The 23,074-nt window shown below is 51.5% G+C and overlaps 1 protein-coding gene across 5 annotated transcripts in view; it reads left to right on the plus strand.

Moving 5' to 3' along the window:
• NR2C2 (nuclear receptor subfamily 2 group C member 2) overlaps positions 1-23,074 on the plus strand; it is a 115,625-nt gene that overhangs the window by 78,356 nt on the left and 14,195 nt on the right. For all 5 annotated transcript variants that reach the window (XR_008199331.1, XR_008199336.1, XM_052639545.1 and 2 more), the window contains 5 exons: positions 12,043-12,243; positions 17,931-18,033; positions 20,034-20,213; positions 20,977-21,124; positions 21,742-21,835. Coding sequence is in view for 3 of the 5 variants with exons in the window: in XM_052639545.1 (XP_052495505.1) it covers positions 12,043-12,243; positions 17,931-18,033; positions 20,034-20,213; positions 20,977-21,124; positions 21,742-21,835 (726 nt within the window). In the remaining 2 variants the exon portion in view is untranslated. The remainder of the gene's footprint in view (positions 1-12,042; positions 12,244-17,930; positions 18,034-20,033; positions 20,214-20,976; positions 21,125-21,741; positions 21,836-23,074) is intronic.

The raw sequence follows: 23,074 nt of genomic DNA on the forward strand, positions 1-23,074 counted from the left end.
TTCCTTTTTTCGGAGGCTGGCTCTGCGCCTACACCTATGAGTATGCGTGTAAGCAGAACAGCATGCTTTACACGCCTGTCCACATTCTGCCCACACTGCTCTGCACGCCACTCTTTTGGAGTAAAGTGGTACAAATAGAGCCTCCTCTTTTTATTAAGTATGGCTTTGAGATTTCATTTTATGAATGTTGCGATAAATAACCTTCCACCTGAGAGTATTCCTGTAGGATCAGTTATTCAAAACAGGGTCGCTGGTAGTAAGTATGTCGTGTCATTTTGACAGTAGTTGCCAGACTGCCTTCCAAAGAGGTTCTGCCAGTTTGTACTCCGGCCAGCCTGGTATGAGAGTGCCTGTTTCTTACATACTCAGTGAAATATTTTGAGAGGGTGTGTGTGTGTGTTTTCTGGCCCAGAATGTGGTCTGTCTTAGTGAATGTTTCATGCAGGCTGCGGAAGAATGTATATTCTGCTGTTGCTAGCTGGAGTATTTCATGAATGTCAGTTATATCAGGGTGATTGATAGTGCCCTAACTGGTCTTCTGCCCGCATAATCTGGCAGAGAAGTGCCAACCCCAGATGTGATGGTCGATTGCTTTGTTTCTCTCTGGCAGCTGTGTCCATTTTTGCCTCGTGGGTTTTGTCGCTCTGTTGCCAGGTGCGTGCACATTTAGAGGATTGTTATGTCTTTGCGGGGAATTGAGCCATTTTATCATATGAAGCCCCTCTTTATGCCTGAAATTTTCCTTCTTCTGAAGTCTGCTTTGTCTTTATGGTAAAGTAGTTACTCTAGCTGTCTTTTGGCTTTTCACTTTTCACCTGTCTGGGTTTAGGGTTTTCTGTAACAGTGTGTAGTCGAGTCTTCTTTTTTTATCCCGATGACGGTCTCTTTTGGGTGGTTTATACAGAACACCCACATTTAAAACATATTGTGCATCTATCTGAACTAATGCTTCCGTGTATGCGGCTGTTCCTGGTATGATGCCAGGCTTCTTTGTCTGCCTTTCCTAGTTTCGATTGAGCAACTTTTCTCATCCACTTTTACCTCTTTTCTTAGTGTATCACATGCACCTCTTTACAAGTGTTGTTAGTTGTTGCCCTAAAGTTTACAATTTACATTTTAAACTAATCTAAATTTATCGTCAACTGACGGTATCCTGTTTCACCTGTAATGGGAACCTTTTCACAGTATTACCAACCCCGGCCTCCCATCTTTTGTAATATTGCTGTAATTCATTTCACTTACCCACATGCTATAGTCACCCAGTACATTGTTACTTAAACGGGTTTTTTTTTTTTAAGATCAATGAAGAATGAGAAAAACAAGATTCACTTTTACCTCACTAATTCCTTCTCTGGTGTTCTCCGATTCTTTATGTAAATGCAAGTTCCTGACCTGTTCAATTTACCTTCTGCCTGAAGAAAACCTTGGGGCGTTTCTTACAAGGCATATCTGCTGGTGATGAATTTGTAGTTTTTGTCTGAGAAGAGGGTCTTCCCTGGTGGCTCAGAGGTTAAAGCGTCTGCCTGCAATGCGGGAGACCTGGGTTTCATCCCTAGATTGGAAAGATCCCCTGGAGAAGGAAATGGCAACCCACTCCAGTATTCTTGCCTGGAGAATCCCATGGACAGAGGAGCCTGGCGGGCTACAGTCCACAGGGTGGCAAAGAGTTGGACACGACTGAGCGACTGGACTGACTGAAACGTAGTTTCTGAGTGCTTCCTGCGCTTGATGTTTTCTAGGCTTCACGGGCCTGTGGTTTGGTATTGGGTCGCTGATTATGGAAAGTTCCCACCTATTGTTACTTGACATATCTCTTCTTCTTCCTCCTTCTGGTGGTCAGGTTGGCATATGTTTTCTCCTGCAGCTGCCCCTTGGTTCTTGGATATCGGGTCCTGGGTTTTGTGTGTTGCGTTTGTATTCTGTTTGTTTTTTCCATGCTGTTTCCTCTTCACGTTTCAGCTAGGAGAGCTCCTGGGGGCTTGTCTTCAAGCTCACCAGTTCTTTCCTTGGCTGTGTCCAGTGAGCCTGTCAAGGCATACTTTATTTCTGCTACATCTGTTTGATTTCTAGCGTTTTATGTTTTCTGAGAATTTTCATCTTTGTAGATTCCTCATTTGTTCTTGCATGTTGTCTATTTTTTTTCTTCAGAGATCCTTAGATACTAATGGGGTTATTTTAAATTCCTTATCTGGTAATTCTAACATTTGTGTCATATCCGAGTCTGGGTCTGGTGCTTGTATTGTCTTTCCAGATTATATTTTTCTTGTGTTTTGAAATTCTGTGTAATTTCTTTTTTTTTTTTTGCTAAACATCAGACAATATTGGCTGTGTTAGATAGCAGGGCCTGAAGTGAATCAGCCTCTGCTATGAGGGGCTGTTGTTCTGGCCAGGAGTTGAACTCTGTGTAATGTTTGCTGCAGCTGTAAGTGGCTGAACCTTCAGATTCCTCTAGATTCCTTTGTTTGTGTGTCCTCTTGACTTTGAGCTGCCCTAGATATTCCCCCTCAGAGAGTTTGTGTCTTGAAGCTCAGCCGTAATCCGCTCTTACAATTCTGTAGCCCAGTTGGTAAGGTGTAAGGGAAGGGTGGTTCTTCAGTCGCTCAGTCGTGTCCAACTCTCTGTGACTCCATGGACTGCAGCACACCAGGCTGCTCTGCCCATCACCAATTCCTGGAGCTTGCTCAAACTCATGTCCATCGAGTCCACCACTACTACCAGCCTTCCTTACGGTCCACTCTCACATCCATACATGATTGCTGGAAAAACCGTAGATTGGACTAGACGGACCTTTGTTGGCAAAGTAATATCTCTGCTTTTTAATACACTGTCTAGGTCTGTAATCTTATGATGAATCTCAGTATTTTAGTGGTCCTTTGTCCTTGGGCTGTGACCCTCACAGTTCAGTTCAGTTCAGTCACTCAGTCATGTCCGACTCTTTGCGACCCCATGAATCGCAGTACACCAGGCCTCCCTGTCCATCACCAACTCCCGGAGTTCACTCAGACTCACATCCATCGAGTCCGTGATGCCATCCAGCCATCTCATCCTCCGTCGTCCCCTTCACCTCCTGCCCCCAATCCCTCCCAGCATCAGAGTCTTTTCCAATGAGTCAGCTCTTTGCATGAGGTGGCCAAAGTACTGGAGTTTCAGCTTCAGCATCACTCCTTCCACAGAAATCCCAGGGTTGATGTCCTTCAGAATGCACTGGTTGGATCTCCTTGCAGTCCAAGGGACTCTCAAGAGTCTTCTACAACACCACAGATCAAAAGCATCAATTCTACAGCGCTCAGCCTTCTTCACAGTCCAACTCTCACATCCATACATGACTACTGGAAAAACCATAGCTTTCACTAGACGCACCTTAGTCGGCAAAGTAATGTCTCTGCTTTTGAATATACTATCTAGGTTGGTCATAACTTTTCTTCCAAGGAGTAAGCGTCTTTTAATTTCATGGCTGCTGTGATTTTGGAGCCCCAAAAAATAAAGTCTGACACTGTTTCCACTGTTTCCCCATCTATTTCCCATGAAGTGATGAAACCGAATGCCATGATCTTCGTTTTCTGAATGTTGAGCTTTAAGCCAACTTTTTCACTCTCCTCTTTCACTTTCATCAAGAGGCTTTCTAGTTCCTCTTCACTTTCTGCCATAAGGGTGATGTCATCTGCGTATCTGAGGTTATTGCTATTTCTCCCGGCAATCTTGATTCCAGCTTGTGTTTCTTCCAGTCCAGCGTTTCTCATGATGTACTCTGCATACAAGTTGATAAAGCAGGGTGACAATATACAGCCTTGACGTACTCCTTTTCCTATTTGGAACCAGTCTGTTTTTCCATCTCCAGTTCTAACTGTTGCTTCCTGACCTGCATACAGATTTCTTAAGAGGCAGGTCAGGTGGTCTGGTATTTCCATCTCTCTCAGAGTCTTCCACAGTTTATTGTGATCCATGCAGTCAAAGGCTTTGGCATAGTCAATAAAGCAGAAATAGATGTTTTTCTGGAACTCTCTTGCTTTTTCCATGATCCAGCGGATGTTGGCAGTTTGATCTCTGCCTTTTCTAAAACCAGCTTGAACATCAGGAAGTTCTCGGTTCACGTATTACTGAAGCCTGGCTTGGAGAATTGTGAGCATTACTTTACTAGCATGTGAGATGAGTGCAATTGTGCGGTAGTTCGAGCATTCTTTGGCATTGCCTTTCTTTGGGATTGGAATGAAAACTGACCTTTTCCAGTCCTGTGGCCACTGCTGAGTTTTCCAAATGTGCTGACATATTGAGTGCAGCACTTTGACAGCATCATCTTTCAGGATTTGAAATAGCTCAACTGGAATTCCATCACCTCCACTAGCTTTGTTCGTAGTGATGCTTTCTAAGGCCCACTTCACTTCACATTCCAGGATGTCTGGCTCTAGATGAGTGATCACACCATCGTGATTACCCGGGTCGTGAAGATCTTTTTTGTACAGTTCTTCTGTGTATTCTTGCCACCTCTTCTTAATATCTTCTGGTTCTGTTAGGTCCATGCCATTTCTGTCCTTTATTGAGCCCATCTTTGCATGAAATGTTACCTTGGTATCTCTAATTTTCTTGAAGAGATCACTAGTCTTTCCCGTTCTGTTCTTGTCCTCTATTTCTTTGCATTGATTGCTGAAGAAGGCTTTCTTATCTCTTCCTGCTATTCGTTGGAACTCTGCATTCAAATGCTTATATCTTTCCTTTTCTCCTTTGTTTCTCACCTCTCTTCTTTTCACAGCTATTTGTAAGGCCTCCCCAGACAGCCATTTTGCTTTTTTGCATTTCTTTTCCATGGGGATGGTCTTGATCCCTGTCCCCTGTACAATGTCACGAACCTCATTCCATAGTTCATCAGACATTCTTATCTATCAGATCTAGGCCCTTAAATCTATTTCTCACTTCCACTGTATAATCATAAGGGATTTGATTTAGGTCATACCTGAATGGTCTAGTGGTTTTCCCTACTTTCTTCAATTTAAGTCTGAATTTGGTAATAAGGAGTTCCTGATCTGAGCCACAGTCAGCTCCCGGTCTTGTTTTTGTTGACTGTATAGAGCTTCTCCATCTTTGGCTGCAAAGAATATAATCAATCTGATTTTGGTGTTGACCATCTGGTGATGTCCATGTGTAGAGTCTTCTCTTGTGTTGTTGGAAGAGGGTCTTTGCTATGACCAGTGCATTTTCTTGGCAAAACTCTCTTAGTCTTTGCCCTGCTTCATTCCGCATTCCAAGGCCAAATTTGCCTGTTACTCCAGGTGTTTCTTGACTTCCTACTTTTGCTTTCCAGTCCCCTATAATGAAAAGGACATCTTTTTTGGGTGTTAGTTCTAAAAGGTCTTGTAGGTCTTCATAGAACCGTTCAACTTCAGCTTCTTCAGCGTTACTGGTTGGAACGTAGACTTGGATTACTGTGATATTGAATGGTTTGCCTTGGAAACGAACAGAGATTATTCTGTTGTTTTTGAGATTGCATCCAAGTACTGCATTTCAGACTCTTTTGTTGACCATGATGGCTACTCCATTTCTTCTGAGGGATTCCTGCCCGCAGTAGTAGATATAATGGTCATCTGAGTTAAATTCACCCATTCCAGTCCATTTTAGTTCGCTGATTCCTAGAATGTCGACGTTCACCCTTGCCATCTCCTGTTTGACCACTTCCAATTTGCTTTGATTCATGGATCTAACATTCCAGGTTCCTATGGAATGTTGCTCTTTACAGCATCGGACCTTGCTTCTATCACCAATCACATCCATAGCTGGGTATTGTTTTTGCTTTGGCTCCATCCCTTCATTCTTTCTGGAGTTATTTCTCCACTGATCTCCAGTAGCATATTGGGCACCTACTAGTATTTATTTATTTCCCCTGCCGCCACTTAGATAAGAAAGGCAGGGCAGAGGGACCTGGAGTTGAAGAAATGCCCTTTGTGCACTGGGAGAAAGCAAGTCTCTGGTAAAGCCTCTTCTCCTGGGGAACAGGCCTTTGCCACATTGAGTTTTTTGTTTTGTTTTGTTGTTACCAAGAATACTCTTCCCTTCCCCTGCCAGAGTCACCAGAGGCTCATTCTCATTTCTTTACCAGGAGAACCAAGTGGGTTCCTGGAGCTGAAACTCGTGTGCGTGTGGGCCCCTCTGTGACTTCACCCCCGGAGTCTGTCACTCCCATGCTGGTTATACGAGGGCTGCAGCCCCACTGTGACTGCCACTTGGGTTTCCCGCCCGTTCAGCTTCTGATCCGTAAGCAGGCCTCAGACTTGATGCGTCCACTTCTCTCCAGATCTGAGTTTGCCTCACGGTCAGCTCTCTGATGAGCCCTCAAGGACAGTCCTTGGTTTTCAGTTTGTTTAGTATTTTTTAAGGACAGAATGATGACTTCCCAGCTCTTCACGTGTAGAAGTTGAAACTGGAAGTATGCTTTGAGCGTGACTCATCTGTCTGTAGTTTGTTGGACATCCTTACCTGGGCATCTCACACTCGGCAAGCCAGAAACAGACTCTCAGTGCCTACTGCCCCTCGCCCATCCACTGCCTGCTCATGCTGGAGACCGAGAGCCGCTTCGGGCGCCGCCCCCATGCTCACGCCCCCATGCTCACGCCCCCCTGTGCCCTGCCTCTGCGCTCAGCTCTGGGGGCCCCAGGGGCGCCCCAGCTGTCCTCCGGCTGCCAATTTCTTGTTTTCCCTTTTTTCCAGCCAACATCTAAGAAGGTCTTTGTTTCCCATCATTCCCTCACTTAAAACTTTGAGTGTATTTAGAAAACACATTTTATCTTATTTAAGAAAGAAAACTTTGTCACATATTTTACCCACCTGAACTTGTAGGAATTGAGGCGTTAGTGGGGCCGAATGGAGAAGATACTTGTTTTATCATTGTCACCTGTGAGCCACACTAATCACTCATGAGTTATTTATTTAAAAAATCATTTACTTTTTTGTGTAGTTCAAAAAATGTTTAAACAGGTTTTACCTTTTTCATTTTAAGTTTAGTCATCTTTGCTGTTGTTCTTTGTTACACTCTAACATGTGCTGGCCTGTAATGATGAGGACAGATTTTGCATGTATTATATAAAGACCTGTCTGTCTGGGGTGCATGTGTGGATGTATGTGTATATAGAATAGTATAGGATAGGTGTCCAATAGCACAAGGAACCGGAAGACCTGCTTCTGGGGAAACAGTCCCTGAGTGGCTCTCACTGTGCTTAGAGGCCCACACTCCCCACAGGGCTAGCCCCCTCCCCTTTAGATCCTTGGGCCTGACATCAGTTCCCAGAGCTCCTTCTCAGGACGTCCCACATGCCAGAACATCTCCTGTTGCTTAGAACACACTTTACTCTAGACCTGTACCTGGCACCATTCTCCTATCCTTGCATCTTCTTGGAAACGTCGCCTTATCACAGAGGCCTTCCCTCGTCTCTCTTTCTAAAGTGCCTGCATTTTTCTCTTACCCCAGCCTGATCTTTCCCCTCAAGGCATGTATCATACACTTAAATTATTTCCTGGTTGGTCTGTTTACTTGTTTTTTTTTTGCCAGTCTTTCTCTTTAAAATAAAAGCTTGGTGAAACCAGACACCATCTCCATAATGCCTGTCTCTAGCCTAGTGCCAACAAAGGTCTGTCTAGTCAAAGCTGTGGTTTTTCCAGTAGTCATGTATGGATGTGAGAGTTGGGCCATGAAAGCTGAGTGCCGAAGAATTGATGCTTTTGAAACTGTGGTGTTGGAGAAGACTCTTGAGAGTCCCTTGGACAGCAAGGAGATCCAACCAGTTCATACTAAGGGAAATCAGCTCTGAATATTCATTGGAAGACTGATGCTGATGCTGAAATTCCAATACTTTGGCCACCTGATGCGAAGAGATGGAAAAGACTCTGATGCTGGGAAAGACTGAAGGCAGGAGGAAAAGGGGAGCACAGAGGATGAGATGGTTGGATGGCATCACCGACTTGATGGACGTGGGTTTGAGCAAGCTCCGGGAGATGGTGATGGACAGGGAGGTCTGGCGTGCTACAGTCCATGGGGTCACAGAGACACAACTGAGCGACTGAACTGAAGTGAGCCTAGTGCCTGACACACGTGAGTGAGCCGCAGAAGAAAGTCCTGATTTACTCAGTGGGGGAGAATTGATGAGATGAAATGGCTGAGACGAGACTTGGAAAAGTGAGGGAGAGAAGTGTGTGACAGCTTAGAGAAGGGAAATACTTTTATCTAGGTCCTGTTATGTTCCAGGCAGTGTGCCAAGCACTTCCACATGTGTTGTTTCACTTCCCTAGTGATCCTTTTTATAGAGATGTAAGCAGGCTCAGAAAGCGCGAGGGCTGCTCCATGCTGACGCGGCTGGAAGGCAGTGGGCAGACATTCCAGTCATGGCTGCAGCTCCAAGCGCCATCTCGGAATCACAGGCTCAGGTGTTCCCAGGACCAAGCGGCAGTGGAGGAGGAGGGCGAGGCAGGGGTTGGGGAAACCAGCTACAGGGGCAGCCGCACCCACCCAGCTAGTACCGGGGGGACGTGGGCCCAGGACAGCCAGAGCTGCTCGTTTGTTAAAAAGAACTCTGGTCATTTGTGTCCGACTCTTTGTGACCGCATGGACTCTAGCGCGCCAGGCTCCTCTGTCCACAGGATTCTCCAGGCAAGAATCCTGGAGTGGGTTGCCATTTCCTCCTGCAGGGGGTCTTCCCAATCCAGGGGCTGAGCCCACACAGCTCCTGCATTGCAGGCGGATTCCCCCTGGGCCCCCAGGGAAGCCCGGAGAGCAGTAAACAGGACTTATGTGGGAAACACCCCATTTTTAAATGTTGCCAATTGCATTTCAGTTTTGTGTTTTTTTTAATGTAAAATTTGGAGAAATGAAATGAAAGTTAGGTCATGACTGGCTTTTTACCTTCAGGCCGTCCCTTTACAAGCTCTTTTTTCCAGTGGAAACGATGGGCCCAGCCTGGCTGGAACAGAGAGGGTGAATAGATGAGAATGGCGGCGTGTGAGGCCATTGTTGAGGGCCTTTTCGATCAGAACCGGGGGCCTTGGGCTGGTAGCGTGCAATTGGCACTGCTCCGACGGGGCTGCACATCCCCAACAGTGCCCACCCTATGCAGAGTGAGCGGCAAAAGCCACACAGGGCTAGCGGGAAGAGATGGCGTTATGGCACGACGCCCGGGAGCTGTTGCTGACACTAACAACGGGCGTGGGTTCGATGTAAACTGCCACGCTACGTATGTCAACAGGAGTGCACAGCGACCCTGGTGCACGTGGCATTTCACTTGAAGGAGACCTGGAGCTCGCTCGTGGAGGGTGCGGGGACCACATCCTGGCGGCTCCTGTGCCCGGCACCGGCTTCTCCCGCACCATTCGCTTCACCGGGGGGCGTTCTTTGTGTTCACCCGGTGTTTCTCACTGAGCAGAGTGTTACAAACACACTCACGATTCACATTAGACTCACATTGTTCTCTAATGTATCAGTCCATGGATGATAGAGCCCTTGGAATTCTCCAGGCCGGAACACTGGAGTGGGTAGCCTTTCCCTTCTCTAGGGGATATTCCCAACCAGGGGTAGAACCCAGGTCTCCCACATTGCAGGCGATTCTTTACCAGCTGAGCCAGCAGGGAGCAGTGTATAAGTCAAATTGGAACAAAAGCACTTTTCAAAACCAGCATTAAAGCAGCACTGATGGTAACCAGGCTGCGCAGGCCTTAACCGTACAAGTCAGAACCGTGTCCCTTCTTCCAGCACTCCCGCACCCCTCCCTGCCTCGCCCGCAGCCTGTTAGAGTTTGCAGGTTGGGAGTCTGCGTGTTTGTTCCGAGTAAAGAAATTAAAGTTTGCCTCTTGTGTTTGTCTCCTGGGGCTGCCGCTGCAGATTACCGCAGACTGAGTTGCTTAGAACAACAGACGTGTGTTCCCCTCACAGTTCTGGGGACCAGAAACCCGGAATCCTGGTGTCGGCAGGCCCGGGCTCTGTCCTTCGGTGTTAGGGCAGCATCTCTGCTTGCAGCCGAGTCGCTGCCGCCTTCAGCGCAGTGTGCTGCCACCTCAAGTCGACGACGTCCGCAGAGGCTGTCCCAAGTTAGGTCAGCTGTGTGAGTCCGGGGGGTCAGGGCTGGGACACCGTTTCGGGGGGATGTGGTTCTCCCGCCACGCCTTTCTCCTCCACTGGAGACTTAATCTTTGGATGCGTGCCCTCAGTTTGCGGTCTCGTCAGTCTCATTGTGGAGCCTGCCTGCCCGTGTGTGTTAGCAAGGTCTCCACCTCATGGTCACTGTGAGGTTCCAGAACACTTCAGGAAGAAAGCGAGAGCTGGCAGGCGCGAAAAAGAGGTCAGACCTCTGGCTCCCAGATCCCCAGGCCAGGGGAGGGCCTTCCGAAGGCTGTTCGGCTTCGCTCCTCACGAGGCAGGCGGGGCGCTCCCGTGGCCGCCGGGACGTGTTTGCTCGCGCGGTCCAGCTCTCTGCCTCCGGGTGGCCTGCTCCGGGGGCCGGCACGCTGGTAGCGGCGAGAGGGCCTTCCTGTCCGCCCGCCCAGGGGCGCTGCTCCAAGCGTGGGATGACGGTGAGGGGGCCCGCGGCGCTCTGGCCCGCGCTGTCGCGGCTCTGCACGGCCCCCTCTCTCGCCTCAGCGTCCCTCCCTCGGAGCAGTCTCTCCTCCTCAGGCTGCCCCACGCCCTGCCCGTGTCGTGCTCCCCTCATTCCCCTGCTGTTTGGCGTCCTCCGTGGAGCTGGCTGACTGTGCGGCTGCACGGCCGGCCTGGCCCTTGGCAGGCGGGCTCCCTGCCGGGCTCACGCCGCGTCCTCGGTTCTGGGAGCTGCGCTCGCCAGCGAGCAGCTGCCCAGCAAGCACGTGTTAAGCAACTCGCTTTCCTCGCCTGTGTCACTTTCTTCGGCACCTACCAGCGCTGTCTCATCTTCTGTACTGGACGTTGGCAGAGCCGTTGGGTAGGACTCTGTGCGTGTGCTGTCGGAACCTGGGGATTGCCGTGTCCCGAGGCAGTTCTGTCAGGAGGGCCACAGGCCCGTCTGTAGATGGGCGCCAGGGTGCTGGGGTCCCCCAGAGACACCGCACACCTGCCCAGCCCAGGGCCCAGCGCGAGCACCCCGGCGTCCTGTCTGCGAGGAAAGCCTGCTGGGTCCTCGGGGAGAGAGCACGTAGTGCTCCAGGCCACCGCCTGGCCTGGAGGAGAGGCAGGAGTGGGCTGGAACAGCTTCCGTGAACATCATGAGCGGGAGGAAGAGAAGTTGCCCTTCCCGCAGCAGCTGATTAGTCATGACTGGTGCACTGGGGCAGGGATGCAGGGAAGAGGCCCCCTCTAGCAGGGGCCTCCTGAGCAGTGGGCGTCCCCGGAGAGCCAGGCTCAGGGCTTGTCCAAGTCGGCGCTCACTGCCTCCAGGGCTGCCGCCTTCTCATTCACGGCCTCTCTCTGGTGCCGACCCTGGGGTGCAGCCTGAGCCAGGTGTTGTGTCTGTGCCTGAGGACCTCAGAGTCAGGACGGGGGGAAGCTGGGGTGTCAGCAAGGAGCCTCCTGCACGCATCACTCCAAGGAGGGCATTTGTAGGGCCTGCGCCCTTCTTTAAAGCAGCCTTTGTCAGCTTGGGGTTCAGAAACTCAGGAGAGGGCATTCCCTGCTCATCCAGTGGTAAGTTAGGGCTGTTCACATTTCTCAGTTTGCCTAGAAGAAGGAGATACACACGTCCATACATCCATGGAGCCACACACACACGGATGCACGTACCTCCTTAGCATGCCTTCCCTCTCTCTCTGTCTCTGCGTATGTAAGTTAAGACACCATCTACCACGCCCCCAGGCCTGGCCTCGCCGCTGAGGTCTGCGTCTTGGCGCAGTTTCCTGTCCCCTCCTTCTGAAGAGCACTGTGACTGTAAGAGGAGTAGGGAGGTATCTCGCTGGCTGACACAGCTCTGTGAACAGTGGACTCTGAAAGGCTGCCTGTTGCCCTCTCTGCGGCCCTGGTGGGGCCGTCCCGGCCCAGCCGCCCCCAGGCCGGCGCTGGCACGCCCCACGCGCTCTGAGGGCGCCCCTCCACGTTCTGTCTTGCAGATCGTGACTGACCAGCAGGCGGGGCAGAAGATCCAGATCGTCGCCGCGGTGGGCGCCTCCGGATCCCCCAAGCAGCAGCTCCTCCTGGCCAGCCCCGATGGAGCTGGAGCTGGGAAGGTGATCCTGGCTTCCCCGGAGACCTCCAGCGCCAAGCAGCTCATATTCACCACCTCGGACAACCTCGTCCCCGGCAGGATCCAAGTAAGACCTGTTGACGGGTGTTTATCTCAGCGTTGCCGCTGCCGCGCTTGTTCTGGACTCTCACCTCCACTCTGGAGGCCAGATCCGTCCCTGAAGGTCCTTTGGGGACCTCCAGCCGTGGCGGGCTGCTGCCTTGGCTCAAGTGAAAACCAGCAAGTGAGGGGCAAGGCCCAGAAGGCAGCCACTGCAGTGCTCAGAGAGGGTGGAGACAGGAGGCCAACTGAGAAGGCGGCGCGGCCCCCTGGACGACTGTCTCACCACGGCTGGCCACAGCCAGGTGAGGGCCGGCTGGTTCTGATCTTGCTCGGCCTGGCCAGCCCTCTGTTCTATCCTTGCTTCTATGGGCTGCTGCCTGTGGCCCCTCAGCTCTGGTCTCTGTCCCTGCCTTGGTTCTCCCTCTGATGGGCAAGGTGGGGTCCAGGCAGGTGCAGGAAGGGGAAGAGCAAGAGCTGGCAGAAGGGCAGGGTTACTGGGATGCACTGAATGTCCAGGTCCAGCACCTGGAGGAGTAGGGGCTCCAGGCCAGTGTCCCGCATTGGCCAAGCACAGAGCACGTGCAGTCCACGGTCTTGTTGAGCTCTGCTTTCTAATTAAAAAAAAAAAAACAAACAAAAAAAAACTTGTGGTAACATGTGAACTTCACTGCCTTAATCAGTTTTAAGTGTCCAGTTCAGTGTATTGACGTTGGTGTTAAGTGTTTTGACGTTGCTTTGCAACGCACCCCCCCACCCCGCCCCGGTCCATCCACAGAGCACCCCATCCTCCCCGACCGAATCTCTGGCCGTTAAACACCTCCTGTCCCCACCTCTCCCCCAGCCCCTGGCTACCACTCCACTCCTTTCTGTGGGTCTGATGACTCTAGGGACCTCACATAAGGAGACTCCTGTAATACTTGTCCTTCTGTGACTGGCTAATTTCACTGAGCCCAGTATCCTCAAGGTTCATCTGTGTGGTCACGTGTCTCAGGATTCCTTCCTTTTAAAGCTGATGATATTCCACTCTGTGGATGGACCATGCATGGGTTATCCATTCATCTGTTGATGGATACTGGGGTTGCTTCGACCTTTTGACTGCTGTGAACAAAGCTGCTAAGAATCCATGTGTTTTGCAGGGGGCATTCCGCTATGGAGAACATTCAGGAAGGAAAGGGTTTATTTCCTCTGCTCAGCTATGTTCAGAGCACCAGTGTGCGTAGCTTTCAGAGCTGTGCTTCTGAGACAGTGCATGGACTCAGGGAACATCTCCTCATCCTTCCCTTCCCAGCTTCCACTCTGATCACCTGAAATCCGAATTCCTCCCTGCCTGCTTAGGCTCCTCGTTCGTGAGAGGATGGCTGTGATTCTCTTGCATCTCTTTTAAGAGGTCATTGTGCATGCTGATTTCTGTATATGTTCACTGTACTTAAATCACTTTAAGGCTTATCGGTGGTGGTGGTGGTGGTTGTGTCCCACTCTGGCACCCCATGGACTGCAGCATGCCAGGCTTCCCTGCCATTCACCGTCTCCTGAGATTTGCTTAAGTTCATGTCCATTGAGTCAGTAACGCCATCCAGCCATCTCATTGTCTGCTGCCCGCTTCTTCTTTTGCCTTCAGTCATTCCCAGCATTAGGGTCTTTTCCAGTGAGTCAGCTCTTCACATCAGGTGGCCTAAGTATTAGACCTTCGGCAACAGTCCTTCCAGTGAATATTCAGAGTTGATCGATTTCCTTTAGGATTGACTAGTTTGATCTCCTTCCGGTCAGAGGGACTCTCAAGAGTCTTCTCCAACACCACAATTTGAAAGCATCGATTCTTTGGCACTCAGCCGCCTTTTTGGTCCAACTCTCATATCTGTATGTTACTACTGGAAAAACCATAGCTTTGACTGTACAGACCTTTGTCGGCAAAGCGGTGTCTCTGCTTCTAACACACTGTCTAGGTCTGTCATCCTCTCCTTCCAAGGAGAGGGCATCCTCTAATGGCTGCAGTCACTGTCCACAGTGACTTTTGTAGCCCAAGAAAATAAAATCGAGCACTGTTTTCACTTTTCCCCTTTCTGTTTGCCATGAAATGATGGGACCTGATGTCATGATATTAGTTTTTTGAATGTTGAGTTTTAAGCCAGCTTTTTCACTCTGTTCTTTCACCTTCATCAAGAGGCTCTTTAGTTCCTCTTTGCTTTCTGCCATTAGGGTGGTGTCATCTGCATGTCTGAGGTTGTTGATATTTCTCCCAGCAATCTTGATTCCAGCTTGTGATTCATCCAACCCGGCCTTTCACATGATGTACTCTACATATAAGTTAAATAAGCGGGGTGATAATATACAGCCTTGTGGTACTTCTTTCCCAATTTTGAATCAGTCACTCATTACTTCCACTGTATAATCATAAGGGATTTGATTTAAGTCATACCTGAATGGCCTAGTGGTTTCCCCTACTTTCTTCAATTAAAGCCTGAATTTTGCAATAAGGAGTTCATGATCTGAGCAACAAGTCAGCTCCAGATGTTGTTTTTGCTAAGTGTGTAGAGCTTCTCCATCATTGGCTGCGAAGAATTGCAGTCAGATGTTGGTACTGGCCACTTGGTGAGGTTTATGTGTAGTCATCTCTTATGTGCTGTTGGAAGAGGGTGTTTGCTCTGACCAGTGCGTTCTCTTGGAAGAACTCCGTTAGTCTTTGCCCTGCTTCATTCTATACTCCAAGGCCAAACTTGCCTGTAACTCCAGGTATCTCTTGACTTCCTACTTTTGCATTCCAGTCCCCTATGATGAAAAGGACATCTCTTTTTGGTGTTTGTTCTAGAAGGTCTTTATGGAACAGGTCAACTTCAGCTTCTTTGGCATCAGTGGTTGGGGCATAGACTTAGATTGCTGTGATGTTGAATGGTTTGCCTTGGAAATGAACTGAGATCTTTCTGTTATTTTTGAGATTGCATCCAAGTACTGCATTTCAGACTCTTTTTGACTAAGATGGCTATTCCATTTCTTCTAACAGATTCTTGCCAACAGTAATAGATACAGTGGTCATCTGAATTAAATTCACCCATTCCCATCCATTTTAGTTCACTAATTCCTAAGATGTCGATGCTTACTCTTGCCATCTCCTGCTTGGCCGCATCCAATTTACCTTGATTCATAGACCTAACATTCCAGGTTCCTGTACCATGTTGTTCTTTTATAGCATCAGATTTGACTTTTACCACCAGACCACATCCACAGTTGAGCATTGTTCCCACTTTGGCCCAGCCACTTCATTCTTTCTGGAGCTATTAGTACTTACCGTCCACTCTTACCCCAGGAGCATACTAGACACTTTCTGACCTGGGGGGCTAATCTTCCAGTGTCATAATTTTTTGCCTTTTCATACTATTCATGTTCATAGAGCTCGTGCAGCAAAAATCCTGGGGTGGTTTGCCGTTCCCTCCTCCAGTGGACCACGTTTTGTCTCCACTATGACCCGTCCACCTTGGGTGAACCTGCGTGGCGTGGCTCGTAGCTTCATTGAGTTACACAAGCCCCTTGGCCTCGACTAGGCTGTGACCCACATCATTTCATAGCAGCTGTTGTTCACTTTTTCATGCGCCTTTTTCAGTCACATGACTCTCAGAGCACTGTGGGTCATGTAGAAAGTCACCTACAAAGGAAGGAGAAGTAGGTTTCAGAGGCTCCCTGTCCCAGTCCCTCCACTGCCCGAGCCTCACGAGAGAGCTAGTTGTAATCAGTAAGGCTTAATTATTTTTCTGCTAAACGTACTAGTCTGAACTTCCAAGCTTTTTCACGAGAGCAGAGAAGCAGCCAGAGAGACCTTCAGTATCCTCATGGTTGGAGCATCTGCATGGGACTCCCCCACGGCCCCGGGTCTTGGTGGTGGTAGCAGGTTGGAGGGTGAGTCACTGAGAAGTAACATCTGACCCTGGGCAGCCCCACACCCACCCCCACCACTGCTGAAGGACGTGGTTCAGAGGCACAGCCGCCAATTCCTCCTGGCAGATGAGGTTGTCAAGTGGGATTTTCCCATTTCTGTCCAGAGTAGTTCTTAGAAACCCAAGATTAGGAATTCACAGTTGAGCCTGACTTGGCTTCTTGCTCTGGTTTTTCATCATCTTCAGTTCAGTGTAGTTGCTCAGTCGTATCTGACTCTGCGAACCCATGGACTACAGCACGCCAGGCCTCCCTGTCCATCACCAACTCCCAGAGCTTACTCAGACTCATGTCCATCGAGTCAGTGATGCCATCCAACCATCTCATCGTCTGTCACCCCCTTCTCCTGCCTTCAATCCTTCCCAACATCAGGGTCTTTTCCAGTGAGTTAGTTCTTCACATCAGGTGGTCAGAATATTGGAGTTTCAGCTTCAGCATCAGTCCTTCCAGTGAATATTCAGGACTGATTTTCTTGAGGATTGATTGGTTGGATCTCCTTGCAGTCCAAGGGACTCTCAAGAGTCTTCTCCAACACCACAGTTCAAAAGCATCTCAGTTCTTTGGTACTCAGCTTTCTTTATAGTCCATCTCTCACATCCATACATGACTACTGGAAAAACAATAGCTTTGACTAGATAGACCTTTGTCGGCAAAGTAACGTCTCTACTTTTTAATATGCTGTCTAGGTTGGTCATAACTTTCCTTCCAAGGAGCAAGCGTCTTTTAATTTCATGGCTGCAGTCACCATCTGCAGTTATCTTGGAGCACAAGAAAAAAAAGTCTAGCAACTTTTTCCACTGTTTCCCCATCTATTTGCCATGAAATGATGGGACTGGATGCCATGATCTTAGTTTTCTGAATGTTGAGTTTTAAACCAACTTTTTCTCTCCTCTTTAATTTTCATCAAGAGGCTCTTTAGTTCTTCTTCACTTTCTGCATCTGCATATCTAAGGTTATTGATATTTCTCTTAGAAGTCTTGATTCCAGCTTGTGCTTCTTCCAGCCCAGTGTTTCTCATGATGTACTCTGCATATAAGTTAAATAAGCAGGGTGACAATATACAGGCTTGACGTACTCCTTTCCCAAGTTGGAACCAGTGTGTTGTTTCATGTCCAGTTCTAACTGTTGCTTCCTGACCTGCATACAGATTTCTCAAGAGGCAGGTCCAGTGGTCTGGTATTGGCATCTCTTTAAGAATTTTCCACAGCTTATTGTGATCCACACAGTCAAAGACTTTGGCATAGTCAATAAAGCATAAGTAGATGTTTTTCCAGAACTCTTTTGCTTTTTTAGTGATCCAACGGATGTTGGCAATTTGATCTCTGGTTCCTCTGCCTTTTCTAAATCCAGCTTGAACATCTGGAGGTTCACAGTTCACATATTGCTGAAGCCTGGCTTGGAGAATTGTGAGCATTACTTTACTAGCGTGTAAGATGAGTGCAGTTGTGCGGTAGTTTGAGCATTCTTTGGCGTTGCCTTTCTTTGGGATTGGAATGAAAACTGACCTTTTCCAGTCCTGTGGCCACTGCTGAGTTTTCCAAATGTGCTGGCATATTGAGTGCAGCACTTTCACAGCATCATCTTTTAGGATTTGAAATAGCTCAATAGGAATTCCATCACCTCCACTAGCTTTGTTTGTAGTGATGCTTCCCAAGGCCCGCTTGACTTCGCAGTCCACATGCCTGGCTCTAGGTGAGTGACCACACCGTCATGGTTATCCGGGTCGTGAAGATCTCTTTTGTACAGTTCTTCTGTGCATTCATCATCTTATTTCCTGTTTATTCTTAGATCGTCACGGACTCTGCCTCTGTGGAGCGTTTGCTGGGGAAGACCGACGTCCAGCGGCCCCAGGTGGTAGAGTACTGTGTGGTGTGCGGCGACAAAGCCTCAGGTCAGCAAGCGGTGGTCGCGCCGGGTGCACCTGGGGACCGGCATCACGGACCAGATCCGGGTGGGGGAGGGTCAAATGTGACTGTACTTTTCTTTATTGGGATGATGATGTCCATAAGCAGATCAGGTTGTCAGATTATAGGAATCAAAAGGAAAAGTCAAGAAACTGTGGCTGTGATTTGTAAATCATGGTTGACTGTTGATTATTTTTGTACTAGTAAGAAGGTAATCAAGACTTCCCTCATGGTCCAGTGACTAAAAACATGCTTCCACTGGGTTTGATCTCTGGTTAGAGAACTAAGATCCCCCATACCTTATGGCCAAAAAAAAAAAGTAATCAGTCGTGAGCGTAGTTAGCATTTGCCCAGCGCTTCGCTGTCTCACAGGATGTCTGCTGCCTGTCCCACCCTGGTCCACACTGCAGCTTCGTCTCTCGTGCCCTCCCTATAACCCAGGGTGATAAACAGGAGGGAACGTGCCTTTACGGCTGGAGTCCCAGGTCAGGAAAGGCCTGGAGGCACAGTCGTGACCTCGGTGGTTGAGCGTGTGCTATCGGATAAAGAGAAGGCTGCCCCAGCTGGCAGCCCGGCCTGGGGAGTGTAACACACACAGCCCCTGTGTCTCTGGGGACACACTCCTGGGCCTCCTTGGTCGGGAGGGGACGAGGGGACCTCAGAAGAGGCCTGGCCCCTGCGGGAGCCGTCGAAAGTAACAGTGCGGGGGACACTGCCCTGTGAGCCGGGGACACTGCGTTCATAGCAGCTTTGGGTGCTTGGTGGTCCTGGTTTGAAAAATAAAGGTGAGCCAAGCCCCTGAAGAGGAAGACAAGCCCTGGTCAGGAAGGAAGCTCCCGCGCTGCCCGCTCCTGCCACAGTGCTGTCCCTTCTCTGAGCCTCCCCTGCGCAGCCTTGGTCCTCGTTGCCCTTGTGTTCAGACCTCTGGGCACTGGATGTGCTCTTTTCTAGTTGCTTCCTGACAGGCCTGTCTGACCCCTGTGTCTCTGAATCCCCATCTTCTTGCTCAACAAGGAGAGACACTGTAAAGATTTAATCAAATGAATGACGCTTGAACATACCAGAGGCCACAGAATCTGCTCAGCTTCCCCTTTCTGGGCTTAAAGCTCATCACAGGCTTGCAGTGCCCTGTCTCCAGATATGAGAGGTCCCTCTACGGCCTCGAGAGCCCGAGGAAAGCCACTGCAGGGAAGGAAAAGAGATGTGTGCAGAGTCACGTCAGCACCAGTGTTCTTAGAGGCTCACAGTTGGGGCCCTCAGGTGCACAGCTGGAGAAGGGCCCGCATGCCAGAGCTCAGGGCGGTGGGCTGCTCTGCAGCCGCTGTCCACAGTGGCCCCGTGAACTCTGACCCTGCAGTGTAGTTGTGACCTGGGTTACAGGAGAGCATCTCGAGTCGTCCCTGCTGGGATTTTGACGAAAGGTAAACGTACCGATGCGAGTCTTTAGTGGGGGAGGGAGTCAGAGTTTAGAGGCCCCAGAGTGAACAAGCTTAGAATAGAGAGCTGAACTCGGGACGTGCATCTCGAGGACAGGGAACCACCGCGAGCCGCAGGCATGGTGCCTTCTTGGGGCCTGGCCGTGTGGTCACAGCCCCGACGCCGCGTCCTCTGGTCACGCCCCCGCCCCCAGGTTCGTCTACAGCCAGGACAGGACTCACAGACAGAGTGACTGTGGGCCAAGACCCCGGGGGCTGAGGAAGCACGGGCTGTGTCAGCTCCACACGGCTCCCCGCAGGACATGGGAGCTGAGGGTTCCTGGCTGGGCCGCCTGCCCAGCCCTTTCCACAGCCCCTGATGGGCACCGAGCTCAGGCATGCCATCTGCCAGCGCCATGCACCATGTCCGAGCTTGCGGCCTCCATCTTGGCCTCACAGGCTCCTCTGAAGGTGGGAGGAGGATGTGTAGGCCCCGGGGGCCCGTGGTTGCCCAGTGGCCGCCAGCATGGGAGCCTGCACACCAGGCCCACGGACGTCCCTTCCTCTTTCAGGCCGCCACTATGGGGCTGTCAGCTGCGAAGGCTGCAAAGGTTTCTTCAAAAGGAGCGTGAGGAAAAACCTGACCTACAGCTGCCGGAGCAGCCAAGACTGCGTCATCAACAAGCACCACCGGAACCGCTGCCAGTTCTGCCGGCTGAAGAAGTGCTTGGAGATGGGCATGAAGATGGAGTGTGAGTAACAGGGCTCACACCCACAAGTGTTAACAAGAGGGGAGAATGTGAGGTTTCGCTGTGTGGCCTTAACATTAGCCAGGAAGACTGTGCCTGCTGGGGCTTCACTCCCATTCACCCTCTGGGTCAGCTCGGTGGTGCGGTGTCACTGCTGCCGGGCGGGGTCAGTTGCCACAGTGAGAACCTCATCCTGACGCGCGGGAGCCAGCGTGCGTGTGTGGGGAGCAGCCTCAGGCTTTGGGGTGAAACCGAGAGAACGCGGCCCCAGCCCTGCCCCGGGAGCTGGGGGGCCTGGGCACAGCACATGCCTTCTGAGCCTCCAGTCCCAGCCTGTGAAGTAGCACCGTTGTCGTGCCACGTCTGGCTCCCCTTTTCTTTCCCCGTGAAGGTCTGTTCTCTTCCATTGTTTCTGGCACGGGTGCGTGCACTTGTGCCAGACGCTGAAGGGAGTGGCTGCTGGCGTGACCCCACTGGCAGGTGGCAGAAGCTGTCGCGGCTGGAGCCAGGCATTAGGGTGCATCCTCCGCCCCAGGGGGCTGGGCAGCTCTGTCGGGCCCACTTGAGAGGCTGTTTCTCCCCCGGGAGAGAGTCCTGTGAGCAGCGAGAGCCCCCAGTGGAAGCTGGGCCAGGCGTGTCTGCCACGGTGCTCGTCACCCCCAGAGCAGCGGGCTCAGCGCGGGGGAGCCCGCCTCCCCGCAGAGGGAGGGGCTTCTATTGCTGCGGCTCTTTCTTCTCAACACGGGCATTTCTGTCGTCACTTAAGCCGTGCAGAGTGAACGGAAACCCTTTGACGTGCAGCGGGAGAAACCAAGCAATTGTGCTGCGTCCACTGAGAAGATCTACATCCGGAAGGACCTGCGGAGTCCTCTGATCGCCACGCCAACATTCGTGGCCGAGAAGGATGGGGCGAGGTCAGTGCGTGTGAACAGCCTGCGGGGCCCTGGACCTGACGTGGGAGGCGCAGGTGTTCCTCGTGGGGAGCTGACGGCCCCACCTGTGGGCCTTGGCCACCTTGTTGGAGCCGCTGAAGTCACACCCCTGGACAGGCCCGTGGAGGGTGGACTCAGGAGAGAGTCAGAGCTTCCTGTCTCAGGGACTCGGATTACGTGCTGTAGTTCAGGCATCATTCACGCAGGAAAACGGTTGTTCCGGGAGTCAGGATCGGGGCTCTTGCAGTAGAGATAAAAGGCGTGAGACCCAGGTGTGGTCTGGACAGCACCACGGGTCAGTTCATACGTTGTTTTTAGTGTGATCTCTCAAACCTAACTTTAAGGAAGCAGAGGGAAACGGGAAGCCCTGTTTGGTACTGTGGCACGCCCCAGAGCTGGGAATGCCCTGCTGGTGCTCCAAGAGCAGGTGGCATCGCTGGTAGGCCCGGGAGGCGTGTGCGCATCCTGTCTCGGGCAGGCCTGGCGCTAAGCGAGCACGGGTGTCCTCCAGCCCAGCCCGCAGACGCGCAGGGTCGATGCAGCGTGAACTCTGCACTCAACGCTGGAAGCTACTCTGGGTTTCTTTATGTCTTAACTAGACAAACAGGTCTTCTTGATCCAGGGATGCTTGTGAACATCCAGCAGCCTTTGATCCGTGAGGACGGAACAGTTCTCCTGGCCACGGACTGCAAGGTGACGTCCCGCTCGCGCCCTTCCCCCTTCTGTCTCCACGCGGGCACTGCTCTCGGCCTTCGGGCTGTGGAGGGGGTGCCCTCCTCGGCTCTGTGCCCTTGGTACAGCCGTGCTGTGGGCTGCTTACAGTCACAGCGCGTCGGGAGCTACCGTTCGACTTGGCGGACGCTCTGGGGTCTCTTCTGAGGTCTCTCCCCCGGTAATGCACTTGGGCAGACTGCCAGCCGGCTGGGGAAGTGCTGCCTCTTCTAAGACGGCCTTTGGCAGCAGCCCGCAGTTCCTCTGTGGTAGGCGCCCGCAGGAAGAAGTCCCGCCCGGGCTGACGGGGACAGAGCAAGGCAGCTCCAGGGAACCCGGTGTGTAGACAGAGACGCTGGCTGCCTCCTGGGGAGGAGCCTGAGCAGAGGGCTTTATTCCGGCAAGGGAGCCCACTGTGTCTCTGGCCTGTGGTCCCCGACACACACAGCCCAAGTGATGGGGGCGGCAGCTGCCCTGAGCCCAAGGCCCCGCTCCGGAAGGAGCCCCTGGGGACAGTGCTGGCCTCACTGTCCCCCTCAGAGCTGCAGCTGGGCCCCATCTGCTCAGGCACACGCGGTGCGTCCTGGCGCGTCCTCTTGGGTCCAGGGGAGGGGGATGAGGGCTGAGGCCCACTGCCTGCACCGGCCGTCTCCCGCGGGGCGGTCGGCCTCGTGGCTCGGGCGCCTCTGACCCGTCTCCCCAGGCACATGGCCTTCGCCCAGCAGACGGGCGGGGCATGACCTGCCACCTGGGCAGAGGGGCAGGCACGCCAGGAGCAGGAAGTAGGGCCCGAGCACCCTGAGCTCCCGATGGCCGAGGACCACACCCCCATCCTGCGTGCCACCCGCACAGAGGGCAGTGCAGAGCGGGCGCCCGCCAGGCAGGGATGACGGGAACCTCGAGGGGCCAGTTCCATGAAGCGTGCGGCGCCCACTCTGTAACTGCCAACGGCTTGGAGTTGGCTGAGCGGCAGGCGTGAAGCACAGTCAGGAAAGGCGGCCTGCGGTGCCTGCCCCACCACCCCACCCCCACCCCGCCCCAGGGGAGCACCGCAGAGCCCCTGAGGGCAGCTGTTTGCAGGAGCTGACTGGGAAGCTCTCTCCTATGAAATAATTATACATTCAAAATCATTTACTCTGAATAAAAGTAATGGTATCTCAGATACCACTGAGACCCGTGCTCCCTTCACCCCTTCTCTCCGCGGGTCCTGCAGAGCAGTAG

The sequence above is a fragment of the Budorcas taxicolor genome, chromosome 1 (genome assembly GCF_023091745.1).
Source record: "Budorcas taxicolor isolate Tak-1 chromosome 1, Takin1.1, whole genome shotgun sequence".
NCBI lineage: Eukaryota > Metazoa > Chordata > Mammalia > Artiodactyla > Bovidae > Budorcas > Budorcas taxicolor.